Source organism: Euprymna scolopes, chromosome 4, assembly GCF_053919585.1.
Source record: "Euprymna scolopes isolate OS-2025 chromosome 4, ASM5391958v1, whole genome shotgun sequence".
NCBI lineage: Eukaryota > Metazoa > Mollusca > Cephalopoda > Sepiida > Sepiolidae > Euprymna > Euprymna scolopes.
This window is the reverse complement of record NC_136485.1, coordinates 34,303,496-34,328,044: the sequence shown is the minus strand read 5'-3', so window position 1 is coordinate 34,328,044 and position 24,549 is coordinate 34,303,496. Positions and strand designations below refer to the sequence as shown.

At 34.8% G+C, this 24,549-nt stretch overlaps 1 protein-coding gene across 1 annotated transcript in view; it reads left to right on the top strand.

The window, feature by feature from the left end:
• Nucleotides 1-24,549, top strand: part of LOC145267002 (peroxidase mlt-7-like) — a 77,017-nt gene that overhangs the window by 17,956 nt on the left and 34,512 nt on the right. Inside the window, exons 4-9 of the mRNA XM_080122905.1 lie at nucleotides 2,363-2,524; nucleotides 12,131-12,164; nucleotides 14,865-14,965; nucleotides 18,319-18,420; nucleotides 20,030-20,122; nucleotides 23,251-23,496. Of these exons, the coding sequence (XP_079979031.1) occupies nucleotides 2,363-2,524; nucleotides 12,131-12,164; nucleotides 14,865-14,965; nucleotides 18,319-18,420; nucleotides 20,030-20,122; nucleotides 23,251-23,496 (738 nt within the window). The remainder of the gene's footprint in view (nucleotides 1-2,362; nucleotides 2,525-12,130; nucleotides 12,165-14,864; nucleotides 14,966-18,318; nucleotides 18,421-20,029; nucleotides 20,123-23,250; nucleotides 23,497-24,549) is intronic.

The following is a 24,549-nucleotide window of genomic DNA, read 5'->3' as shown; positions in this document are numbered from 1 at the left end:
ATTCACTTATGAAATAATAGAGTTATTATTTAGAAAGCCATTGTTAACATGGAAAGAGGAGGATATTTTGTTACTATTCTGTAATTTTACCTAACAATTTAAAAGATATCGTAAAATTTAAATTTAACTTGAAAATACAATTTAAAAATAGTGCGGTTCAATAAGTGCACAGACACCTATATTTTATATACATCCAAGGTTGGCATTTGTCTCTGTTGTCTTACACTTCTTACACTGGTGTTAAGATGATTAATCAGAATCGGAATCAGTAATTGTATCGGAATCAGGAATTTACAACAGAATCTGTAATTATATCAGAACCAAGAAAATTATTGGAATCATCACATCGCTATCTTACTCAAAAACTATTTGCTTTCTCCCAATTTATCAGTAATTCCACTGCATTTCTTGCACGAAATTATTATATGTAGCACAGAAAAATGAGTTACACCTGACCCTTTCACCACAAACTAAACATGGGAGTTTTCCTCTTTCTGAGGGATTTCCAACACTACGGACATTGATCAACACTTTTTTCGGTGACATTCATTCTCAAGCCTTTATTTCCCATAGTATTCCTCTATGTTTTTAACTTAACTATTAAATCTTAAATTCTTTAACAAGCAAGAAATAATCAGAATACAACATCTCTTCAAGAAATAATCAGAATACAATATCTCTTCAAGAAATAATCAGAATTCAACATCTCTTCAAGAAATAATCAGAATACAATATCTCTTCAAGAAATAATCAGAATACAACATCTCTTCAAGAAATAATCAGAATACAATATCTCTTCAAGAAATAATCAGAATTCAACATCTCTTCAAGAAATAATCAGAATACAATATCTCTTCAAGAAATAATCAGAATACAACATCTCTTCAAGAAATAATCAGAATACAACATCTCTTCAAGAAATAATCAGAATACAATATCTCTCCAAGACAACATGCATGGAACTGGCTAGACAATTCTTCTAAAACACAAATGAAAAGTAACAGACTTAGTATTGACCCCTGATATTCTCCTTCTTTAACATCAAAGCTTTTACTTTTAAGGGAATTTCTCGTTCTAATACGATTTTGAATCTTTCTGTAAATTGCCTGACCAACCTTCACTAACCACTCGTTTTCTTTGTCAATAGTTTTCTTCAGATCCATAAAAGTAAAATATTTCTCTTGCAGTTCCTTAGTCACTGGTTCCATCGTTTCTGCTTTTCTTTGATGAACTTCTCAACTCAAGGTGCTCGACTGAGCTTCAACCTATGGTGCCCCCTCCTGCAAAACATTCACGCTCGTCTAGCTACCACAACTGTCAACAATTTCTCTTATTCTCTAACTATGCCTAAAACTAAACGAAAATCCCACAAGCAAAGTGTTTTTTTTTCCTAGGACAGTCTGTTCTAAATAATATAAATTGATGAGTAAAATGTCCTAAGAATAAAGTAAATATCGCGATACATATGGTGTTCATACGATCTTTTATCATTCTGGCTGATGCCTCCGTTTCCCTTAGCCGCGTTTCACGAGTGACTGTCGATCGCTTTCTCCGCTTTACTTATAAGAATAAAACTCTTTTCGTGAAGATCATAACACAAGAAGACGTTCTCTGAGTTTTCCTGAAGACTTTGGAGGGAATAGATTAAAATGAGAAAGGCTAATCTGTGAATTATTTGTTATTGTTATAATGTGTTAAGGGAGAGTGAATACTAGAAATGTTTTGTAATTTTAAGTGAAATATACTCAAAGCACCAACTTGACTGCGACAATTTCTAACGAACATAACTAACAAAGGAAATAATGCTGAGACGTTTCAGGGATCTATAAAACAACACCCAGATAGGAGTTCCAAAGTTTAGCAGTCCTGGGGGAAAAACTATTAGAGTAGTAGGCTTTCTTACATCTAGGGATCTCTGTGTAGGGGTGGGATTTTGCTGCTTGTTGGGTTTGTCGGAGGTATTTACATCAAAGGGGTACACGGGCTTGTAGTTCGTCGGAGCATTCACCATTAAAATACTCGTAGAATAGGCAAAGGGAGGCAACTCCGTTTTACTAATAAGAATAAAACTGTTTTCGTGAAGATCATAACACAGGAAGACGTTCCCTAGACACAATACCACAGTGCTGCTTCTTGGCTGGCTATAACCGTAGCTGTTTTTAAATCTAATGTATTTTATATACTTGCCCAAACATTTACATTATCTTTTCAGTAATTAAAAAAAAAAAAAAAATTCTTTTATTAACTTTGTAGTTTCAGATCGTGCCTATATTGGCATCATTTTTTGTTGATTGATATTATTCATTTGTCAATAAGCTTTCAATAAAACGCATTAACTGAAAACATAAAATATTTTTTTCAGGTGTTCACATGCCAGTAACCGGGAGGCCAGATCCGCGAGATCTGAGTAGATTCCTCTTCAGTGATAACACGGATGAAAGTCTTGAAGAGAGAGCGAATGCCAATTTCGTCACATTTGGACAGTATCTCATTCACGATTTAGCCTTCTTCGCACTCAATCATAGTATGTCATTTTATTTATTTATGATTTATATTACACATTCGATTAAAATGAACAAAAAAAATGATAATATTTTGCTCACTTAAATTTATTACTAGCAGGTCTATTCAACATTATCCGAGACAAAAAAGTGTAAAATCTCTTTTCTCATCTCTCATTTTCTCCCTTCACACCCGTTTTCTTCTTTTTTCAGCCTATTTATCTCTCTGGACATATACACACAACTTGGCGAAAGGGAAATAACTCTGCAAAACAATCATAATTGTTCTCCTTTAATTAGTGGCCAGAAAGCAGATTACAAGATAATATTTAAAAAATGTGCGTACGTCTTAATGATATAAATGACCATTTAAACCCTAAATAATGGGTATTTCGTTTTTAATTTTAGATATACATCAAGTGTTATGCCGATTAAAAAAATACTAACTTTGTGTTTATTATGTATTGGTCAAGTTTTAGTTGGATGTACACACAGATATTTGTCCTTTATATAATAGACTGGCTATCCCAGTAGAGAAAATTCTTTTTATTAATATTAATTAGTTAAGAGGCTGATGCTAATTAGGTTATAAAGGCAAAATGCTCGTTTTCTAGAATCTTCCTAGTAGGAAGAAATATGTCTTGAAAGAAACTCAAACGAAATACAGCATTCCCTTTTAAAGAAAGAAAAAGAAGACAAATTGGTTAGGATGAATCAAATATCACTTAATTTTAAATAGTAGATGCCTCCTTTGTACATTTCTTATTTTCCTTAATATTCTCAACTTTAATTTAAAGGAAAAAGAAAATTACACACTCTCTCACACACACACACACATACACACCACACACACATGCACACATATAAAGGGTGTTTTAAAGGTAATGCCTCCTATTGTTATTCCACTCAAATGGATCAGAGGGGATTGAAAACTGCATTGCTATGTTGACTGAACTTTTGCATTCATGACCTGAAAGTTTAATTTCTCTGTTGCATATATTGACGGCATGAGATTCTAAGAAAGAAACCCCTGCCATATACGTGCGTCAGAAGCAGAGATGCATCGTTGAATTCCGTGCAAAAGAGCACTGAGAATGTTAGTGACTATGGAGAAAAATAAATTCTAGAGTATAAAAGATCGTTAGTTTTAATCATTTCGTCTTGATAGCTCTTCAACTTTTTTAGTTAAAAAATAGGAGGCTTTACTTTTGGAACGACCATCGGATGACAGAACGCGTTTCTGATGCTCATTCACAGCTATCATTCATCGCTGGCAAAAGTGTATTGAAAATGTTGATAACTACGTAGAAAAATAAATTCTGGAGCATGAAAAGTCGATCATTTTAATGGTACCACTCCCATCTTCATAGCTCTTCAATATTCCGAGCTAAAAAATAGGAGGCTTTACTTTTCGAACGACCTTCGATTTCAACGTATGAGTGTCTAACAATTTAATGATCAGTTCGGATGTTTATATAGGAGATGGCATTTAAGTCCAACAAGTGATCTGCAGACAAGACCACAAATCGCACACGAGAATGCTGACTCTCAGAGTTGGTTGGTGTTTTCATGGCATGTGTTTTCGTGGCATGGGCTGAAAGATTGTACTTAAGTTTGTCCTTGTATTGGAACTAGAGTCTGCCAGTCTTTCATTTACAGCTTTTAAGCTCACTATATATCAGAATTTTTGGTATACATTCATTGTTCATTCTGATGATGTGGCCAGACCATCCAAGCTGTGACTCGATAAAGGACGTTTTGATACCCTCAATCTTACATTTTGCAAGAAGTTTGTGACTTTATCTTCGAGTGTACAACCACATATGGAACGAAGGTGTCGTTTATGGAATAATAGCCTCGGTGCCCGGCGTTTCCCAGGTCCTTGGAGGTGCGTGTTGAGCCAAAAAAAAAAGTGGTACTAGGCAGGCAGGCTCGAACCTGTACCACGAAGGAGAAAAAGAATGTGAAAAAAAAAACGTGACGTCTTTGCTGTTACGTCCATCGCCAAACCGGAAGTAACCAAGGTTTAAATTAAGGATAGTCAATCGAAAAGAGGGGATGACTTTCGGAAATATCGGCGAAAAAAGCGACCCCTCCTTGTAGAAAAGTGCCCAGTTGAGGGTGAAGGAATTAATGTTTTTGGCTAATTGTTTGAAATTTGTTGTTCGAAGGGCCGAGCTTCAAAACAGTACTGATCTTGTGTAAATCCGTCGCCTCTGTCGAAAGTTTTAGACATACATACATACATACATATGTACATACATACATACATACATATGTACATACATACATACATACATACATAGATACATACATACATACATACATACATACATACATACATACATACATAAATACATACATTTAAACAGACAGATGAGATTTATATTATAAAGGATGCCATGTTGATTTATTTGTGACCGGTGGAGAGTCCAAATTTCAGATATATTATCGGGTAAAAAAAATGGCTTGGCTAATTTTTCAATAATTTTATTAAGACTGTGTTTAAGTAATTCAAAATTTTCGCCGGGACTTAATATAAAATGTTACTTGAAGCAAAACAAGTTAGTATTTAGATAAGATTATGAAAAACAGAATTGAAGAGATAAGAGATAAAAGTTGCTTAGAGGATTAACAATTTTTTTTTACCCTAAATGCTTATTTAGATCTGAAGTAAAAAAATCTGGCAGAATAAATTTGAATTTAATTAAATTATTACTCTAGAGAATAAAAAATTATTTTCATTAATTCTGTACTGCTGTACTGTACTCAAGTGGTACTCACCGTAAATGGATTGAACCGGCTTTCTCCGAAGGAAAAAGTTTCATAGGAGTATGAAATTCACAAGAAGTCTTCAGCCGCATGTATATCGCCGCTAGGGGAGGTAACAACCTTAGGTTTTTTTCATCTCTTGCAGGGAGGTATCAACGCCTTCCTACATACAGCACCTGCTATTCCTAAATGGTCACTCATCTGGTACTGACCAGGCCCGATGTTGCTTTACTTTGGTGATCTAATAAGAACTGGTGTTTAAACGTGATATTCTAGTCTGGTTGGTCTAGTATAAAGACATTAATTATTAAAAATTGCTTGAGATGGGCTGGTTACATTGTCAGAATAAGCGGCTAGTCCTATCTTAAGAAAATATTTTATTCTGGAGGGTTGGAAGACAGAAAGAGCAATACAGTAATTGATGATTGTTTGAAGGAGGATATGACCATGAAATATCACTTAGTTTTTATTATTCTTTATGTAAATACAGTCATATCTTGCTATGATGTGCAGACTGTTTCGATCATAATTGGTCTCATCACATATCATGCAAGAAAATTTAAAAATTAAGTTTAGAAGAGAGAAACTATACTTTGCCATGACTGGCGTGAAGCAAGGTTAATCTTCTTATAAGAACTCCTCTAAAATTGCAAATGGTCTTGAACCTTTTTAAATTTTCTTGCATGATGAGATCAGTTATGATCGAAACGGTCTCTGCACATCATAGCAAGATATGACTGTATTTGTATAAAGAATAATAAAAACTATAAATCGGGAATCATCAGTGCAGGGTGTCACGAACACTGGTAACAGAAGTCATGTCAAGCTTATGTTCTTATATATGGGTTGTGGAAATGCATTCACTAGCAAGAATCTAGCTAATTTGCATATTCTTTTAAGCATTCATTTTAATTAATTCCCTGTTAGTTTTTTCGATTTTCTTATGGGATGATCATCTAAAGTTAACTATTACGTGTAATTATATTCATGCAGATATTCTACATGATTTATACTTGCATAATATTTGCGTAAAATCTTTACAATAAACAAAAAATTGTTTCCATATATATTTATGTATACATATATATTTTTGTTTAATCTATTAGTCTATCTATCTATCTATATATCTATCTATATATCTATAAAAGTGAAAGTGTCTGTCTGTGTGTGTACATTTCCCTACGCAATAACTCTGTCAATTTTAATCTACAGACTCGAAATTTGATATACAGGGTACTGAGATTTGGGAAAATCTTTGTGATTGGGATTTCGCCCAGAAATTTGGCTGTGAAGAGGTCAAAGTTCAACGATTTGACCTTTGGGAACTCTACCAAACCCCTCCGACAATTTTGGGTCTAAACACTTGAAATTTTAGATATAGATTCTTTGGACATGGATCTAACTTAATAACTTGATATGAGCCCCAAAACAATAAATTTTAAGGGGTCATAATAGGGGTCAAAGTTTAAAAAAGAATTTACCGTTTTTTTGTTTTTTTTTTGCTCAGCATATACCTCAAAACACCCGGGCAACGCAGGGCACCCATGCTAGTCTATATATCTATAAAAGTGAAAGTGTCTGTGTGTGTGTGTGTCTGTGTGTGTACATTTCTCTACGCAATAACTCTGTCAATTTTTAGTCTACAGACTGTTATTAAAGGGTCAAAGTTCAACGATTTAACCTTTAAGAACTCTACCAAACTCTTCCGACAATTATGGGTCTAAACCCTTGAAATTTTAGATATAGGTTCTTTGGACATAGATCTAACTTAATAACTTGGTATGAGCCCAAAACAATAAATGTTAAGGGGTCATAATAGGGGTCGGGTCAAATTTTAAAAAAATTGACTGTTTTTTTTTTTTTTGCTCAGCATAAACCTCCAAACACCCGGGCAATGCTTGGCACCTATGCTAGTATATATATAAAAGTGAACGTGTCTGTGTATCTGTCTGTCTGTGTATCTGTCTGTCTGTGTGTGTACATTTCCCTACGCAATAACTCTATTAATTTTCAGTCTACAGATTCGAAATTTGATATACAGGCCACTGAGATTTGGGAAAATCTGTGTTTTTCGGCCAGAAATTTGGCTGTTAAAATGTCAAAGTTCAACGATTTGACTTTGAGAACTCTTCCAAACTCCTCCGACAATTTGGGGTCTAAACACTTGAAATTTTAGATATAGATTCTTTGGACATGTATCTAACTTAATAACTTGATTTGAGCCTCAAGCAATAAATGTTGAGGGGTCATAATAGGGGCCAAAGTTTAAAAATTTTTACCTCTGCAGTTTCTACCAAATCACTCAGACAATTTCTGGTCTAAACATTTGAAATTTTACATAAAGAGTATTCAGAGATAGGGCAAGCTTTTTAATCGGTTTGGGTCGAAATTTTTTAGTTACCAATATATAAATGTATGTATGTATGTATGTATGTATGTATGTATGTATGTATGTATGTTTGCATGTGCGCCTAAAACTTTCGACAGAGGCGACGGATTTTTTAAAGATCAGTATCGTTTTTAAGTTCGACCTTTCAGACGAAAAATATCGAAAAATTGGCTGAAACATTAATATCTTCACCTTCAACTGGGCACTTTTCTAAAGGGGGAGTGCTTTTTTCGCCTATATTTTTTAAAGTAATCTTCTCCTTTCTATTGTCTAGCATTAATTAAAACCAACGTCACTTTCGGTTTGGCGGTGGTCGTAACAACAAAGACGTCAGTTCTTTTTCCCCGTTCTTTTCGTCCTTTCTACTACCACTTTTTTTTTGCTCAACACACACCTCCAAACACCCGGGCAACACCGGGCTGAAAATCTAGTAGTAATAATAATAATAATAATAATAATAATAATAATCTATAAATATAAAAGCGAAAATATGTGTATGCATATGTGTTTGTTTGTATGCATGTATGTGTGTTTGTATGTCTCGCAAAAACTTTCCACGTGGGTCACGGATTTTCGCCAGATCGGTATCATTTTAAACTTTCAACCTACGCCCGACAAATATCGAAAAATTGGCCAAAAACGTTAATTCCTTCACCCTGAAATCAGCAGTTTTTTACAGGAAGGGGGGGGGTCAGCAAAAACCGTCCTCTCATGACGAGTTCGCTTCTACGCATGTGTCATACGACGTCAGAACATGATTTAGTTTAAATATTTGAAAAAGCGATGCAATTTCGTCGATGTTCTCTTAGCCCAGTTGCTTAGAGCGCAGCCTCATTATATGAAGGTTTTGGGTTCGAATCGTGATGTGAGATGTCTTTTTTGTTTTTTTTAAATTTTGATATTGAAACAGGGTTATTTAAGCCAGTGTTTATTTTTGGTTTTTATTTTTCAGATTTTTTAAAGAAGTTTTTACGTTCGTTTTTCTGTTTTCGTTTTTGTTTTTCCCATTTTTACATTTAACATCGTTTGTTTGCCTTTACTTAGTTTTTTTTACTTCGCTTATTCTTATGTTTTGATTAACACCCCCTCACCCCCCGCCCGAGCACACACTTCAAACACCCGAGCAACGCCGGGTACCCCCCGGGGCTATTTAAACCATTTTTCACGTGTTTTTTTTTTTTGGGGGGGGGGGTATTTTTAAGATTTTTTAAAGAAGTTTTAATGTTCGTTTTTCTGTTTTCTTTTTCGCGTTTTCTTTTTTTGTTTTTCCAATTTTTACATTTAAAATCGTTCGTTTGCCTTACGTTAGTTTTTTTTTTCGTTTTTTTTTTCGATTTTTTAAAGTTTTAAAATATTTACTTCGCTTATTCTTATGTCTTGGTTAACACCCCGCCCGAGCACACACACCTCTAAACACCCGGGCAACACCGGGTACCCCGAGCTAGTAATAATATAAAATATAAATGTCTGCTGACAGGCATTTTGGCAGATGAGATTTACCAATAAAGGAATAAAAAAACAAAAAAAAACTCGCTGCAAATGAGGTAATAGAGCGACCAAGGATGAATTGCATTTTGATAGGACAATGTAAGAGAAGATCCACAAATCTATGCATGTCATGGATAGATTACCGAAAAGCATAGCTAGACTAAGGAATGTGTGGAAATATTTGCAATAGGAGCGAATGTGCAAGCTTTTTTGAAAGGAGTATGAAACAATGGAAAGTGCCATTAACAACAAATAAAGAAGATCTTAGGGAAGTTCATGGGAAGAGACGGATTTTTAGAGGACAGTTTGTTGTTATTGTTGTTTGCGTTTGAGTACAGTGTTTTTGTTGTTCAAGGTAAATGTGTGGTATGAGTGGGGAAAGAAGGAGTATAGGGTATGGATGATTAAAACTTGTATGCAAAGAACGAAAACAAGCAAAATATGCTTGTGAGGAGTATTCAAATGTTCAGTAATGCCATAGATATGGAATTTGGCATGGATAAATGTGATCCATGATATTGAAACGGGGAAAAATTGTTGAAAGTAATTCTTATAAAGGGTGTGTCAAAATTTGAAAAATTGTACTATGAGGGGCGTGCAATAAATAAATAAATAATGCCCCTGACCCACTTCACATAGTAGTAGAGCAACGAAACTTGGCACAGTTATTAGGCTTTCTCTACATAGGAACCATCCAGAGTTATACATTTCTCCCATTATTTCATGCAGCTCTGGAGACCGTTTTTGTAGAATACCCCAGGTTGGTCCTCCAACCACGACATGACTTCAGAAATCAAGGCTACATCATTTGGGAAAAACTTTCTTTCAAAAACAACTGCTGGGAAGAGGTGAAAGTCAGAGGGTGCAAGGTCAGGAAAGTAGGGCGGATGGGGAGGCTTTCATAATCACATGCCCGTGCTTCTGATCTGGCGACATGCGAGTTGTGGACCGGAGAGTTGTCCTGCAGGAGGAGGGTAGCTTTGCTGATTTTGCCCCGCCTCTTGATTTTGATAGTTTCTTTTATTTCCTCAAAAGTGAAGCATAAGAGGCTCCTGTAATTGTGGTACCCTTTGCCAGGAAATCTGTCATCACTACTCCGTCCTGGTCCCAGAAGACTGTGAGCATGACCTTGCCAGCGGAGGGCTGCACCCTTGCCTTCTTTGGAGGTGGTGAGTCCAAGTGCTTCCACTGCATTGAATGGGCTTTGGTCTCTGGATCATAGTAATATACCCAGGTTTCATTCTGTGTAATCAGTCTTTTGAAAAACTTTGACTCATCTTCTTGGTGACTCTCCAAATTCATCCTCGAGCACTCGACACGTTCTCACTTCTGGAATGGTGTGAGCAACCTGAGAATCTATCTGGCAGATACCTTATGCATATGCAAATGGTCATGAATGATAGTTTCCACAGACCCTGTACTAATCTTGACATCTTGGGCTATTTGGCGAATAGTAATGTGCCGATCTTCCAAAATTGCAGCCTCAACTTGATGAACTGATGCCTCATCAATGGCAGAAGGGGGTGGGCGACCAGGTGTGGGAACTGATTCCACAGACTTCTGGCCATGTTTGAATTCATAATACCAGCGTTTTACAAGGTCATATGATGGGGCATTATCACTATAAGTTTCTTTCATTTCATCAAAAGTCTCCTGTGGTGTGCGTCCTTTCAAATACAAAAACCGGATCACTGCTCGACATTCAACGGGCTCCATTTCACACCTGACTCAGTTCAAACACCTGTAAAACAGAAACCACAATTAGTTCAGAGCTGTAATTTGCCACATAACTCATAGAGATATAACTCATTGCACATGCAAAATTTCAGCTAGATCAGACAACTGGAAGTGGGTCAGGGGCATTACTTATTGCACGCCCCTCGTAGTAAGGAGCAAGGAATTTAATGAAGAAAAAGCAAAAGACAAGTGGATTGGTCAATTCAATAGAGATCTATCAGAGGCAGTGGACAAAGAAAACATATGGCGATGGTTTTCAAAATGTGACTTGAAGGTTGAGACAGAAATCCTAATATGTGTCACACAGGAGCAAGCACTCAGAACCTTGGTTGAAGTGAGTGTTCCTAATGATAGAGGTCTGAACAGAGCTGAAAGGGAGAAACAGACCAAATATCAAGGTTTCATGTATGATATGAAAAGAAACTGGAATCTTAAAGACATATCAATCATACCAGTTATTATAAGTACCACAGTGCTTATGAAGAAGAACCTGAAGTCCTACCTAACTAATATTCCTGGCGAACCAAGTGTAGAAGAGATCCAGACAATTGCACTTAAGGGAACAACGAGGATACTAAAAAGAGCTCTCGGTTGGTTTCAATAAAAAGCAGGGCAATGTTGGCAGCTGGTTTATGTGTCCCATACCCAGCGTTACAATCTTCAAAGGAAGAAAATAAAAAATATAAAAAATTATATGAAGTGTCATGTTGATAAAACGGCTGAAAGTACCCTATGTCGACTGTCTGGGAAGAAAGTCTAGAATGTACAACACCTCGTCAGTAGTTGTGAAAAGTTAGCTCTAAATAGTACAAGAGACAGCACGATAATATTGTGAGAAAGGTCCATTGGGATATATACAAGAAAAGAGGGTTGGAATGCATTGAAAAATGTTCCAAGAGAGGTGGTGCAAAGTGATAATGTGGAATTATTGTGGGATATGAATATCCAATGTGATGACGTAATCGAAGCATTAACAGTGGCAGCTGATGTGAATGTGGACGAGAAAGAAAAGGAGAAGGTCGAATAGTACCAAGACTTGAGAAGAGAGACATAAAGATTGTTTTAATTTAATTTAATTTCTTTTTAATTATTTGTACCAGAAGGCAAAACTGGTAGTTTCTATGAGGACGTGAAATTTCCCTAAGTCTCAGTCATTTTATAGACAACATTTTTTTTATATGTTTTTCATACATAACTTTAATTAGCACACATCCAAATGATCTTATTTTTTTTTCAATTTCAGAAGATGTCCAGTGTTGCCCGACTCCAACAAACTTGTAAGACATAGTTTTCTCTTTTAAAATTTTCAAAATATCTATCCCCATTTTCATACGACAAGATTTCATGATTTATTATGATTTTTAGAGGTTTCTTAAACTGCTTATAAGTCAGGCGAAAGTTTTTACTGAGGTCACACTTGTGAACTCAAACAACAGCAATTTATCATGCCCTACATGTAAATACACCTTATGTAAGATTTCAAATGTTTAGACCAAAATTTGTCTGAATAATTTCGTAGAGACCACAGAAGTGATTTTTTTTAACTTTGACCTCAATTTTATTAATATTTATTAACACTTATTATTTTGGTCTCAAATCAAAATAAAAAGTTTTACCCATGTTCAAATTACCTACATCTAAAATTTAAAGTCTTTAGACCCAAAATTGGCAGAGGAATTTTGTAGAATCTGCAAAAGTCAACTCTTTCAACTTTGACCTTTTGGCAGTCAAATTTTCGCCCCAAAACTGATTAAAATGCTTGCTGCATGTCTGAATACACGTTATGTATAAATTTCAAATGTTTAGACCCAAAATTGGCTGAGTAGTTTGCAAGACACCGCAAAGGTCAAATCTTTTGAACTTTGACGCCTTGGCAGCTCAAATTTTCGACCCAAACCGATTAAAAAGCTTGCCCTATCTCTGAATACCCTTTAAGTAAAATTTCAAATGTTTAGACCAGAAATTGTCTGAGTGATTTGGTAGAGACCGCAGAGGTAAAATTATTTTTACTTTGACCCCAATTTTTACCCCTTAACATTTAGTTTTTGGGCTCAAATAAAATTAAAACGTTTGATCCATGTCCAAGTAATCTACATTTAAAATTTCAAGTGTTTAGACCCAAAAATGGAAGAGGAGTTTAGTAGAGTTTTCAAAGGTCAAATCGTTGAACTTTGCTCTCTTGACAACCAAATTTCTGGCTGAAAACGGATGAAAAAGATTTTCCCAAATCTCAATACTCCTTATGTCAAATTTCGAGTCTCTAGACCAAAAATTGTCAGAGTTATTTGGTAGGGAAATGTACGCACACACACACACACACACACACACACACACACACACACACACACACACACACACACACACACACACACACACACACACACAGACGAACAGACATTTTCATCTTTTTATAGATATATAGATTACTGAATAATTTTGCCGTTTTTCTTCATCGTCATTTTTTCAAGTGATTGCTTCGTCATTGTCTTCTACATGACGATGATATAATTTATTTTTTATTTAATTATTTGTGGACTATTATCCTTATCTTTTAGTTGTTGTTTTCTACGACGTTTCGACCAACTATTCCTCTGGCCTACGTCAGGTGATTAACTGCGACGGGATAGGAATGTTGAATCCTCTAACTACATCCACGGCAATTACTGCCTTCCATAGTGGTTGTCATGGTTGCCAAACTGTAGTGAAACGACAACAACTATGAAAGGCAGTAATTGCTGTGGATGTAGATGGAGGATTCGACATTCCTATCCTGTTGCAGTTAACCACCTAACGAAGGTCAGAGGAATAGTTGGTTGAAACGTCATGAAACAACAATTAGAAGATACGGATAATAGTCGGCAAATAATAAAATATGATAAATTAGTTCACTCAAAACTTATTGTAAGTAAAAAAAAAATAATACTCAAGCTGAGATCGGAATCAAAACCTAAAGACAGTGAGTCAAGTGCGATAACCATTTGGCCAACTTGACATGATTTTTCAAACGTGTTTTTAAACTTACTTATTCTTAACATACGGAATCTGTAATTTCACCCATTTACGCATGCCCATTTGTAAAACATTTAGTAAACAGATAACAATCCGATCACCTCCACGAACCAATTTTTCCAAATTTGACTCCTTAGCAGCCCTTTTTTCGGATGTAAAACGATTAAAAAGTTTTACACATGTCTGAATACCGTATATACCAAATTTCAAGTCTGTAGATTAAAAATTGGTGAAGTATATAGGTTGAGAATTGTCCTCACGCACACACTTTTTATAAATACATGGAAAGAAAACCATTTATAAAGGAACCTATGACTTGACTTCTTTCTTTAATTCAAGACAGACTTAATATTCTGAGTGTTAGTAGACTAATATGCAGCACAATCACGTTTACACACTAGTTCCAATTAGATCACCGAAGTTAAGCAACGTTGAGCCTAGTCAGTAATAGAATGGGTGGCCATTTTGGACTTCCAAGTGCTGTATGTGCTCTCCGCTTATCTCGGCATTGTTTCCAGTCGTCCTGAACATCTTGCCACTAGACTTAAGCAGTACCGATTTAGGAGATGTGGTTGAAGGTTGTGAAATCCTTGCCTCATAATTACATGCACAGCTACTCTTACAGGGGTATCCAATGTCTTTTTCAAAAACTACCTGGCAAATATATTCTGTGAACCAAGTGCAGGAGGCTTCGATTAGACTAATAAGTTCCTATTTATTCGCCTACCCACGAAGGCAGTTAAACACATTGTCGTTTTTTTAACGTATGAAAAAGAGTAGTTCTCCAAAATTAAGCACTCTGGATTGTGCAAAAAATAAAGTTGCTTCAGTCAAGAAAAATTGCTTCTTTGTTGACCGAGGACAGAAAAGATAGTATCAGGACAAGGAAGATAAAGTACATACCAGAACAGATACTACGCTTTGCTCCTAGCCAAAATTCTCTTCTATTTTTTATTTTTATTTTTCAGGACAGAATGTATGTCAGATACATTCCTGGATTATGCTGAATGCCTTGATTGTCACAAGTTCATCCGCTCCTTAGGAGTGGGAGGAAGATCAGGGGAAACTGGTATGTGATGAATAAATTAATATTTGTTTTTTTTTTATTGTTATTATTATCGTAACATAGTTGTGGGCCCCGTCATTTAAGTACGTATACATACTAACGACTCACGTGCCGACTCATGTTGCATCAACATGTAAGCTGTAACGTTACGGAATAAAATGCATACACAAGAATCCAAATCGAAGGAAAAGGGGAAAATGCAACTTGGAAGGTATGCTTTTATTAAAAAAAAAAAATGTAAATTTTTTTTTAATAAACTATTTAAATCAAAATTGGATTGCTATTTTTATATAAAAGAAAAATAACAATATTTAAAAAAAAAAAAAGCCGAATTATATTAGGTACTTATGTCATGGTAGACCAAATAAAAACTTACAATTAAAAAGTCGATTTTAGGGGTGTTCGGGTCTGTTTTGAATAAATATCACCTTTAAAATTGTCGCCGGCAAATAGTTGTTTACAAGTAAAAAACAAGACCTTGTTTTTGAAAACATTTACGTCTGTGGTGACTTTAATGTTCACGATGTAAAATTGCTAGCCCACCCAAATAAAACGGATGATGAGGGGAGGTACTCTCATGATTTCTCCATCGCCTATGACTTAACTCAGATTATTCATGGACTCACTCTTGTGCCCGACACTGACGGCCAGTATGCAAGTCTCTTAGACGTTTTTCTTATAACTTGCCTAGAAATATACTCATCATCCGTTCTCTCTCCATCGAGATCTTCCGATCGGTTGTTTCGGTTAAGATAAAAGCAAAATGTGAAAAACCCTCAAATGTGATAAACTCACCATTCTACTGTATATCGATAATCTATGATTGATTGGGATAAATTCTGAACATTTATATCAGATAGACGTCTGCACTCTGTGTTAAAAAAAAAACGCGTCTTTTATAGTATTGGATCTGACTGAATGGTTAATTGTCGATATAGACCGTTTCATACCGTCCAAGAAATTCTAGTAAAAGCCCAACAGCTAGCCGTGACATTCCAATTATAGTGCTCAAAAAGCTTCAAAACTAACCCCCATAATTACAAAGCTGTTTAAACGTTGTCTTAAGAAGAAATGCTTCCCAACAGCCTGGAAAACCTCTTCAGTCTGCCCAGTATTCAAAAATTCGGGCGATCATGTCCCACTCAGTACAGACCAATCAGTCTGCCAGATCTTTAACTGATGTGTGAACAGTAATATCTCACAGGATTAGTGAATCTCTCAACATGTGCTTTGTTTGATATATCAAAGGCTTTTGATAGGGTGTTGCATAAAGGCCTGCTACACAAAATCTCCAGCTATGGAATAACTGGAAATATTTTCTCAATTATTAAATCATTCTTCGCTGATAGGTTTATAAGATTAGTGGTTGATGGGCAGAAATCAAAAGCTTGCAGTATTAATGCTGGCATCCGTCAACGTTCCATCCTGGACCCAACTCTCTTCTTGATCTTCATCAATGATCTCCCAAATCACATTCATAAATCATTTGTAAACATTTATGCAAACGACACTACCATCTATGGCAACACTTCAAAGGCTATAAACAACCAAGATCTTTCTGATTCGCTCTCCTCTGATCTTGAGCACATGGTACAATGGGGGGAAAAAGTGGCAGATTAATTTTGATACTTTGAAAACCAAGCTTCTCTGTTTCCATCATCAATGATCTGGCCCACATCTGGCCTCTATTGAAATGAAAGACTCTCGCTATGAAGAAGCTTCTTGGTTTGAACTTCACTCTTAATTTGAAATGGAGAATATACGTCAAATCCGTTGCCAAGGTCGCTAGAAAAATCGTTTGATCATTCTACCGCTCCAGTAAATATCTCACTGCTGATGCAATTCTCTACCTTTATAAGAGCCAAGTACATCCTATGATGGAGTATTGTTGCCACATCTGAACAAGAGCTGCTCGAAGCACTCTATCCTGCTTTTTCAGAGTTCAAAACAGACTTTATTATTTTCAGGACAAGTGTTCGACTGAGCTCCAATCTATGGTTTTCCTTCGCCAATCTTTCACAAAAAACACTCATCTAGCCGAAACCACTATCAATAATTTCCCTCACTCTCTAACAGTGCCTAAACGTGGATTTCATGAGCAAAACTTTTTTCATAGAACTGCCTGCCTGTAGAACTCTGTTCTGCTGGTCTGCTTTCCGTCTGACTACAATATCGTTGTCTTCAAGTCTAATGTAAACAAGTTCTTATTCAACCGTCCTTATAAATGATCTGATTATAATAATATGTTAGTATGTTTCTGAATTTTTGAGATCAGGATTAATTATTCATATCATTTAAATTCTTCAGACTACTGTTCTCACCCTGAGTGTTATTTTCACAACGTTTCGGTAGATATAACCTTCAACCTTCTTCAGGTGTGTCTTGTTGAAATCATGAACATTTCTGTCAAACTCGGAAATCTTTCTGTCGAACTCGGGAATCTGCATGGAATTCCAAACAGAACGCTTGATTTAATTCATGATGGTAGCATTCAGTTGTAAAAGTTACACTCCTCTGGAAGTTCAAGGTTCAATCCTCAGTGTGTGCAACATTCAAAATAGAACTGCGAATCACTTAGGTCTTCTACTCAGTCATGGCCGACGGAACGATGTCATGTTACCCCATCGATTAAATAAAAGGTTCCATTTGAAATTTGGTGCAGATTCCTGAGTTTGACAGAAAGATTCTAGAGTTCAACAAGATACACCTGAAGAAGGTTGAAGATTATGTCAACTGAAACGTGAAATAAACGCTCAATATGAGAACCGATGGCTGAAGAATCGAAATAATATGTTCGGTTCAATTGTACTATAGGGTTCGTTGGAATATCATACCATTTTGCTTGGTAATTGCACAATCGATAGAGGTGTTAAATCTCTACGGTTCCAGGTGAGCTTTGTCTGAAGATAGCGGTTTCAATCCTACCTAAAGCTGGCCAGAAGATTAGTTGACCAAAACATGGTAAGACGACAACAACTATAGAAGGCAGTAATTACTGAGGATACAGTTAAGAGACTTCACTATGATCGGAAGAGGATTATAATGACTCTCCAAGATCAAGGCTTGATGATCAATGATTTTAAGAAAATGAGTCACAGTAAACCACCTGTCAGAGGAATAGTTGGCCGAAACGTCAACTATGGAGATGAGGATATAACAACTATAAAGATGGGGATAATAGTGTACGAATAAATAAATAAATATACAAATTACTCATCTCAAAGGATTCCAATAATAAAATAATATACCGTCCTCATGCAGGTATTTAAACATTCCTTATATTACAACTTCACCGTAAGTTACATTGATAAAAATCGACACCTGAAGCATTTTTGGTTTTCTTTACATATTGGCAGCGTCAAGAGAGCAGTTAAACATAATTTCCCATTACATAGATGGATCCTTAATTTATGGATCCTCTCAAGAGGAATTGGATTCTCTACGTGATGCTCAAACTGGTAAGATTGTATTTCTTTATTTTTCATTGAAATATATGTCTGTTTTATTTTTTGTATTATACTAGCGGAGGTGGGGGTGGCAAGCGCCCGGCTTTGTCTGGGCGTAAAATACACTTAAATATGATATTTTTATTTGTCCAGATTTCATAAATATTATTATAGAGTCGTGATTTCAAAAATAAAATAAAAAGGTATTTGGCTGCCATCAGATAGAACTGAAACCGAAACCGTAGCATTCAAAGCTGGTGACATTACCACTGTACTAATGTGACACGCACATAAACTGATTAAAAATTAAAAATAAGATGAATGTACACAAATGTTTAACGATTTTTTAAATTTTTACTCATTTTTGACCTCTTAAAAATAATTTTACTAGCTAAAGACACATGAATGAATGGCCTATAAAAAATCCAATCATTTGAGGCCCCTAGCGCTGCTCTGCAACTTTTATTTTGGGAGGAGAGGGAGTTTGATAATATAGAGACAGACAGATAGACCGACCGACAGACAGACCGACAGACCGACATATGGCAGTTTATATATTAGAATAAGTATATATTCTATATATAAGTGGTAGTAGGCATACAAGATCCAACACAAGAAGGAGAAGAACGTGAAAAAAAAAACGTAACGTATTTGCCATTGTGTCCATCGCCAAACCGGAAGTGATGAAGGTTTAAATTAAGGCTAGTCAATCGAAAAGATGAGATGACTTTCGAAAATATCGACGAAAAAAAAAACGACCCCTCTCTGTAGAAAAATGCCCAGCTGAGGGTGAAGGAATTCATTTTTTTAGCCAATTTTCTATATTTGTCGTCCAAAGGGTCGAGCTTCAAAATGATACCGATCTTGTGAAAATCCGTCGAAAGTTTTAGACATGCATACATACATACATACATACATACATACATACATACAGGTGAGATTTATATAATAGATATATTTTTCATTTATTTTTGTATCATCCACGCAATCGTCTTCTATACTTATCACTCATCGTCTTCCTTGTTTGTTTTTACATGGAGTCGATTAATATCATTTTTAGAGTACATTACATTGTCCATAGTCATTAGCTTCATAGTTAGTTGAGGAAGTTGTTCTTTTGTTCAGCCCATGAAGGATCCAGAATAAATTATTAGGGATGCTGCCTGGATATTTATTCATTTTATCATGTTTCTGTTATATCATTTTGTATGCTAAATGAAAAACAGCAATCATTATATTTTATAATTTGATCTGTTTCAAACTTAAACAACTGAGCTTAATCGCCATTAGAAAATGAATTGTCACAGATTTGAACATCAAATCAAGGAGGAGAAAATCTGTTTTAAATGTCTTGTTTTTTTTTTGTGTGTTTCTGGAAATTCTTTTTCGAGTAATTTTGGGCTAAAATTTTGACAGCAATAATTCAGGAAAATAATCTTTTTCTATTTGGATTGAAATTATTCAAGTTTCATTCAAATATGTGGCAATAATAATGGAATTTCTGTTTATTTTTCCGCTGTCTGCTTTTGTAGGATTTTCATTGTCCATACTGAATGTTCCAATCATTATTAGATATAAACATACGTCACTCTCTTATTAATAAAACCTTTTACGATTTCAGGAAAAATGAAAATAACGGATATTGGAAATAATCATCTACTCCCGACTGCAGCGCATATCATGGGTTCAAACAGTTGCCCTCTTTTTAGAGCTGGTAAGTAAAGGACAACATGCCATAAAAATTAATATAATACATAAAGTTATCTTGTCAGATTATTGGAATTAATCATTAATAGCAATTAATCTGACAGATCTATATTCGATTCTGTCTAGCCAATTTTATTTTTTATCCCTGAATCTTGTTTATTTTATACATGTTTATATTTGTCTTAAGTTTAATTTGAATAATACTTATTCTGTTTCGGATTTTTTTTTCATTTATTACTTTCACAAGATCCTTTGCTTATGCTATTAATAAACAAACACAGAAAAAAAAAATTCTACAAATATAAATTTCAACAGTACTCCATTCTAGAATGTACTTACCGCTTATACAAGTAAAAAAATTCATTATAGAAAATAAGTCAGCCATTTTACTTACTTTGTGAAATTCTACTATTTTGGTTTATATTAATCAAATTCTAACCAATGGCCTTTAACTCACTGATATACTATAAGTAGTAGTAGTAGTAGTAGTATTTCAACTCTCTTATTACACACCATTATTATCTAAAGTGTTTTATAACTATAATAATTATGTAAAATAGTGAAATGACGTCATTGACAGGGAAAAATAAAGACTTTAAAAAAGAGATCACGTTAGAGACGGGATGGCATTCCAGAGCACGTATGAGAAAACGATCATATGAAACACGTACCTAGAGAATGAGGAAATAAACGAAAAGCGAGTTGAGGTTCTTTTCTGTTCTTTGTCTGCTTTGCGACTGGAAACAACAATATGTTCGTTACAATCAGTTCTTAACCTATAATTTAGTATTATTATTTGCAGTAGCAGTATTACTACTATCAGTAGTATTAATAGTAGTAGTAGAAATATTAATAGACGTAGCAGCCACAGGAGTGTTTTGACTCTCTTGTTACGCATCTATTATTGTCTAAAGTGTTTTATGACTTATTAGTTCTAAAACTTATAATTGTTTATTATTATTATTATTATTATTATTATTATTATTATTATTATTATTATTATTATCAATCCTTATTATTATTATTATTATTATTATTATTATTATTATTATTATCAATCCTACTATAAGTAGTATTAGTAATTTTATTATTATTATTATTATTATTATTATTATTATTATCAATCCTACTATAAGTAGTATTAGTAATTTTATTATTATTATTATTATTATTATTATTAATCCTACTATAAGTAGTAATAGTAATTTTATTATTATTATTATTATTATTATTATTATTATTATCAATCCTACTATAAGTAGTATTAGTAATTTTATTATTATTATTATTATTATTATTATTATTATTATTATTATTATTATTATTATTATTATTATCAATCCTACTATAAGTAGTATTAGTAATTTTATTATTATTATTATTATTATTATTATTATTATTATTATTATTATTATTGTCAATCCTACTATAAGTAGTATTAGTAATTTTATTATTATTATTATTATTATTATTATTATTATTATTATTATTATTATTATTATTATTATTATCAATCCTACTATAAGTAGTATTAGTAATTTTATTATTATTATTATTATTATTATTATTATTATTATCAATCCTACTATAAGTAGTATTAGTAATTTTATTATTATTATTATTATTATTATTATTATTATTATTATTATTATTATTATTATTAGTAGTAGTAGTAGTAGTAGAGGACCTTTTCTCATCCCATGCCAAGGTTGCCTCATTCCAAATTTGATACAATTATGCTATTCTGGAGCTGAAAAGCAATCATTGGTTTTAGTATTTTTAGCACAGCAGCAGTATTGTTAACATATTCATCCGGCGTTAATAATGAGCTCGGTGGTATCTTTAGACCTTTTTCAGGTATCAGGTCAGGTCTGTTATTGTAGAAGGTAGATGGGCCTCTCTTAAGCCGTGGTAAGCAAGCCATCTAGTGATAGCGTCACGATAAAAAATACCCTTGATAGCCCTGGTGAAGCATCAAGTATTCAGCTACGGACAAGATTTTAATAACACTGCAAACTCGTGTAGTGAGTTCAATCTCGGCTGCGGCCGCATACGATGACAACGATTGCAGACATTGATGATCATGGCTCTCCAGCTTCCTCTGCATTCCGTCTTTCTGATAAGATCTATTTTCCAGCGGCCCCGTTGAGACTGTCAGTGAATTTTGCTGTCTTCCTCTGTTTTCTTTTTTGACGATATTTCCTAACATCAAGTTTTTTCCGTCTGCCCACATTAAATGTCCGAAGAACTTTAACTGTATGGCATGGACAGTTTCGAGTAGTGATCTGCTCTACTTTGCCTTATGCATGACTTCTTTCTGGCCATGAGATTGATAGAATTCTCCTTAAAAACTATATCCCCATGGCTTTCAAATGGCTTTCAGCCCTCTTCATTACTGTCCAACATTCACAACTATAAAGGAGAATTGACCATATGTACGTTTTATTTAGAAGAGCCATTGTCCATGTTCATTGACTAAAGGCTCACGTCATCAGTAATGAATAAGTGGCCATACTCTTATTCTTTGGCCTCACTAGAAAGTCGCATCCAGCTGATTATCAACGATTGCTCACTGACAACAACATGTGGTATTCCTTGGAGGCTGGCTGACAATAAGTCTCTCCAAATTTCCAGTACTCTCCATTTTTCAATTACTTTTGCAAATGAATTTGCATTATTGCAACAGCCGTTTACCACTTATTCTCGCTGACAACGACCATTAGCCTTCATTGGAATTTGGGTGGCACCAAGCCTTCCCAAGATCTTTGCACTCATTTAGTGAAGGTCTGGTCAGTGCTTTCTCTCTTCAATCTTTCCAGCCTCCTTGACTCTTCATGACTATTTGGTGTGGCACTAGTCTATGCCAACATTACATTACAATTTTATAATAATAATAATAATAATAATAATAATAATAATTATTATTATTTTTATTATTATTATTATTGTTAGTAGTAGTAGTTTTCATCCGATGCCACGGTTGTTTCAAACCAATTATGTTCAATTTAATTCAAGTTTTGGAGATCATAAGTGTTCATTGGTTTTAATGTTAGTAGTAGTAGTAGTAGTAGTATCGTGTTTATTTCGTATAATTATGTCCACTACTTTTTCAAATCTGTTTCTCCTTTAAACTAGGTGACACTCGACTCAATGAGAATTTTGCCTTAGCTTTGCATCACACTTTTTGGTTGAGAGAACATAATACTATCGTGGATAAACTGTTGAGTCTAAACAAAACTTGGGACAAGGAGATACTGTTTCAAGAGGCAAGGAGAATAGTCGTTGCCGAACTGGAGCATATTACTTACGAAGAGTTTTTACCGCTCCTCATCGGTAAAACTCTGGTAGAAGAATATCAACTTCACTTTAATTCCAGCCAAGGTAAGTAGACGCTTCCTTATTTTACAAAACAATATACCCATTTGAAATATTAATATCGCAGTAGAGATTTTTTATTTTACAAGGGAGTCACCATTTATCAGGGCTTAAAGCCCACTCGAGGATAAGGGTTAAAGAATGTAATGTGGACGGTAACATAACAGCGTAGTGATCGCTAGTGATAGGAATCGAATAGAACTTAATTATTTAAGGGGACAGCTCATAAGAACTTGTTTACATTGGACTTGAAGGCAACCATGTTGTAGTTAGCTGAAGACGGGCAGCTCAAGAAAAGAAGCTGTTTTCATGGAATTTGCATTTAGATTTAGGCAGAGATAGAAAGTGGGGGAATTGTGTATATTGGTTGTAGCTAGATAGGTGTTTTTTTTAATGGTTTTCGAGGTAGAGGACAAAATTTGAAGCTCAGTGGAGCACTTTTTTTTTTTTTACTCACGCTCACGCCTAACAAGGCATATCGCCACTTGGACATAAGGAGCTACTATTTGACACCATGTATAGGAAAGATTACCAAGATGTTGATTTATGTTAAATTTTAACTTCTGCATATCAGTACAGCCAGGGGAGCAGGCAGCAGGAAGAGAATTTCAAAGTCTAGCTGTTCGAGGGAAGAAACTATTAGAATAGAAAGCTTTCTGGCATTTAGGAACCTCAACAGCGGGTTTGTCAGGGATATGTACGTCGAAGGAGTACAAATGCAACAAGTTCATCAGAGCACATTCCATTAAAATATTTCTAAAACAGTCACAGAGATGCAACATTGTAATGATGGGACAGGGATTGGAGCTTAGTTGATAAAGTGGGATATATTAGATTGAAGACTCTTTTTTGGGCCCGATTCAAGAGGGGGCGACTAGTGGTAGATTCACGAGCCCAGCTGTGGCAATGAAAATAACGACAGAGCAGAGATACTTGTAACCTCTCTCTCCTGTGAAAATTAGGTTGCAAAGAAGGGAAAAGGACATGACCTACTAGGTTTCGAGGCTGGTTTTGGACCCTGTCAAGGCAGGAAAAAATGCCCTGAGCAGCTCCTCCCTA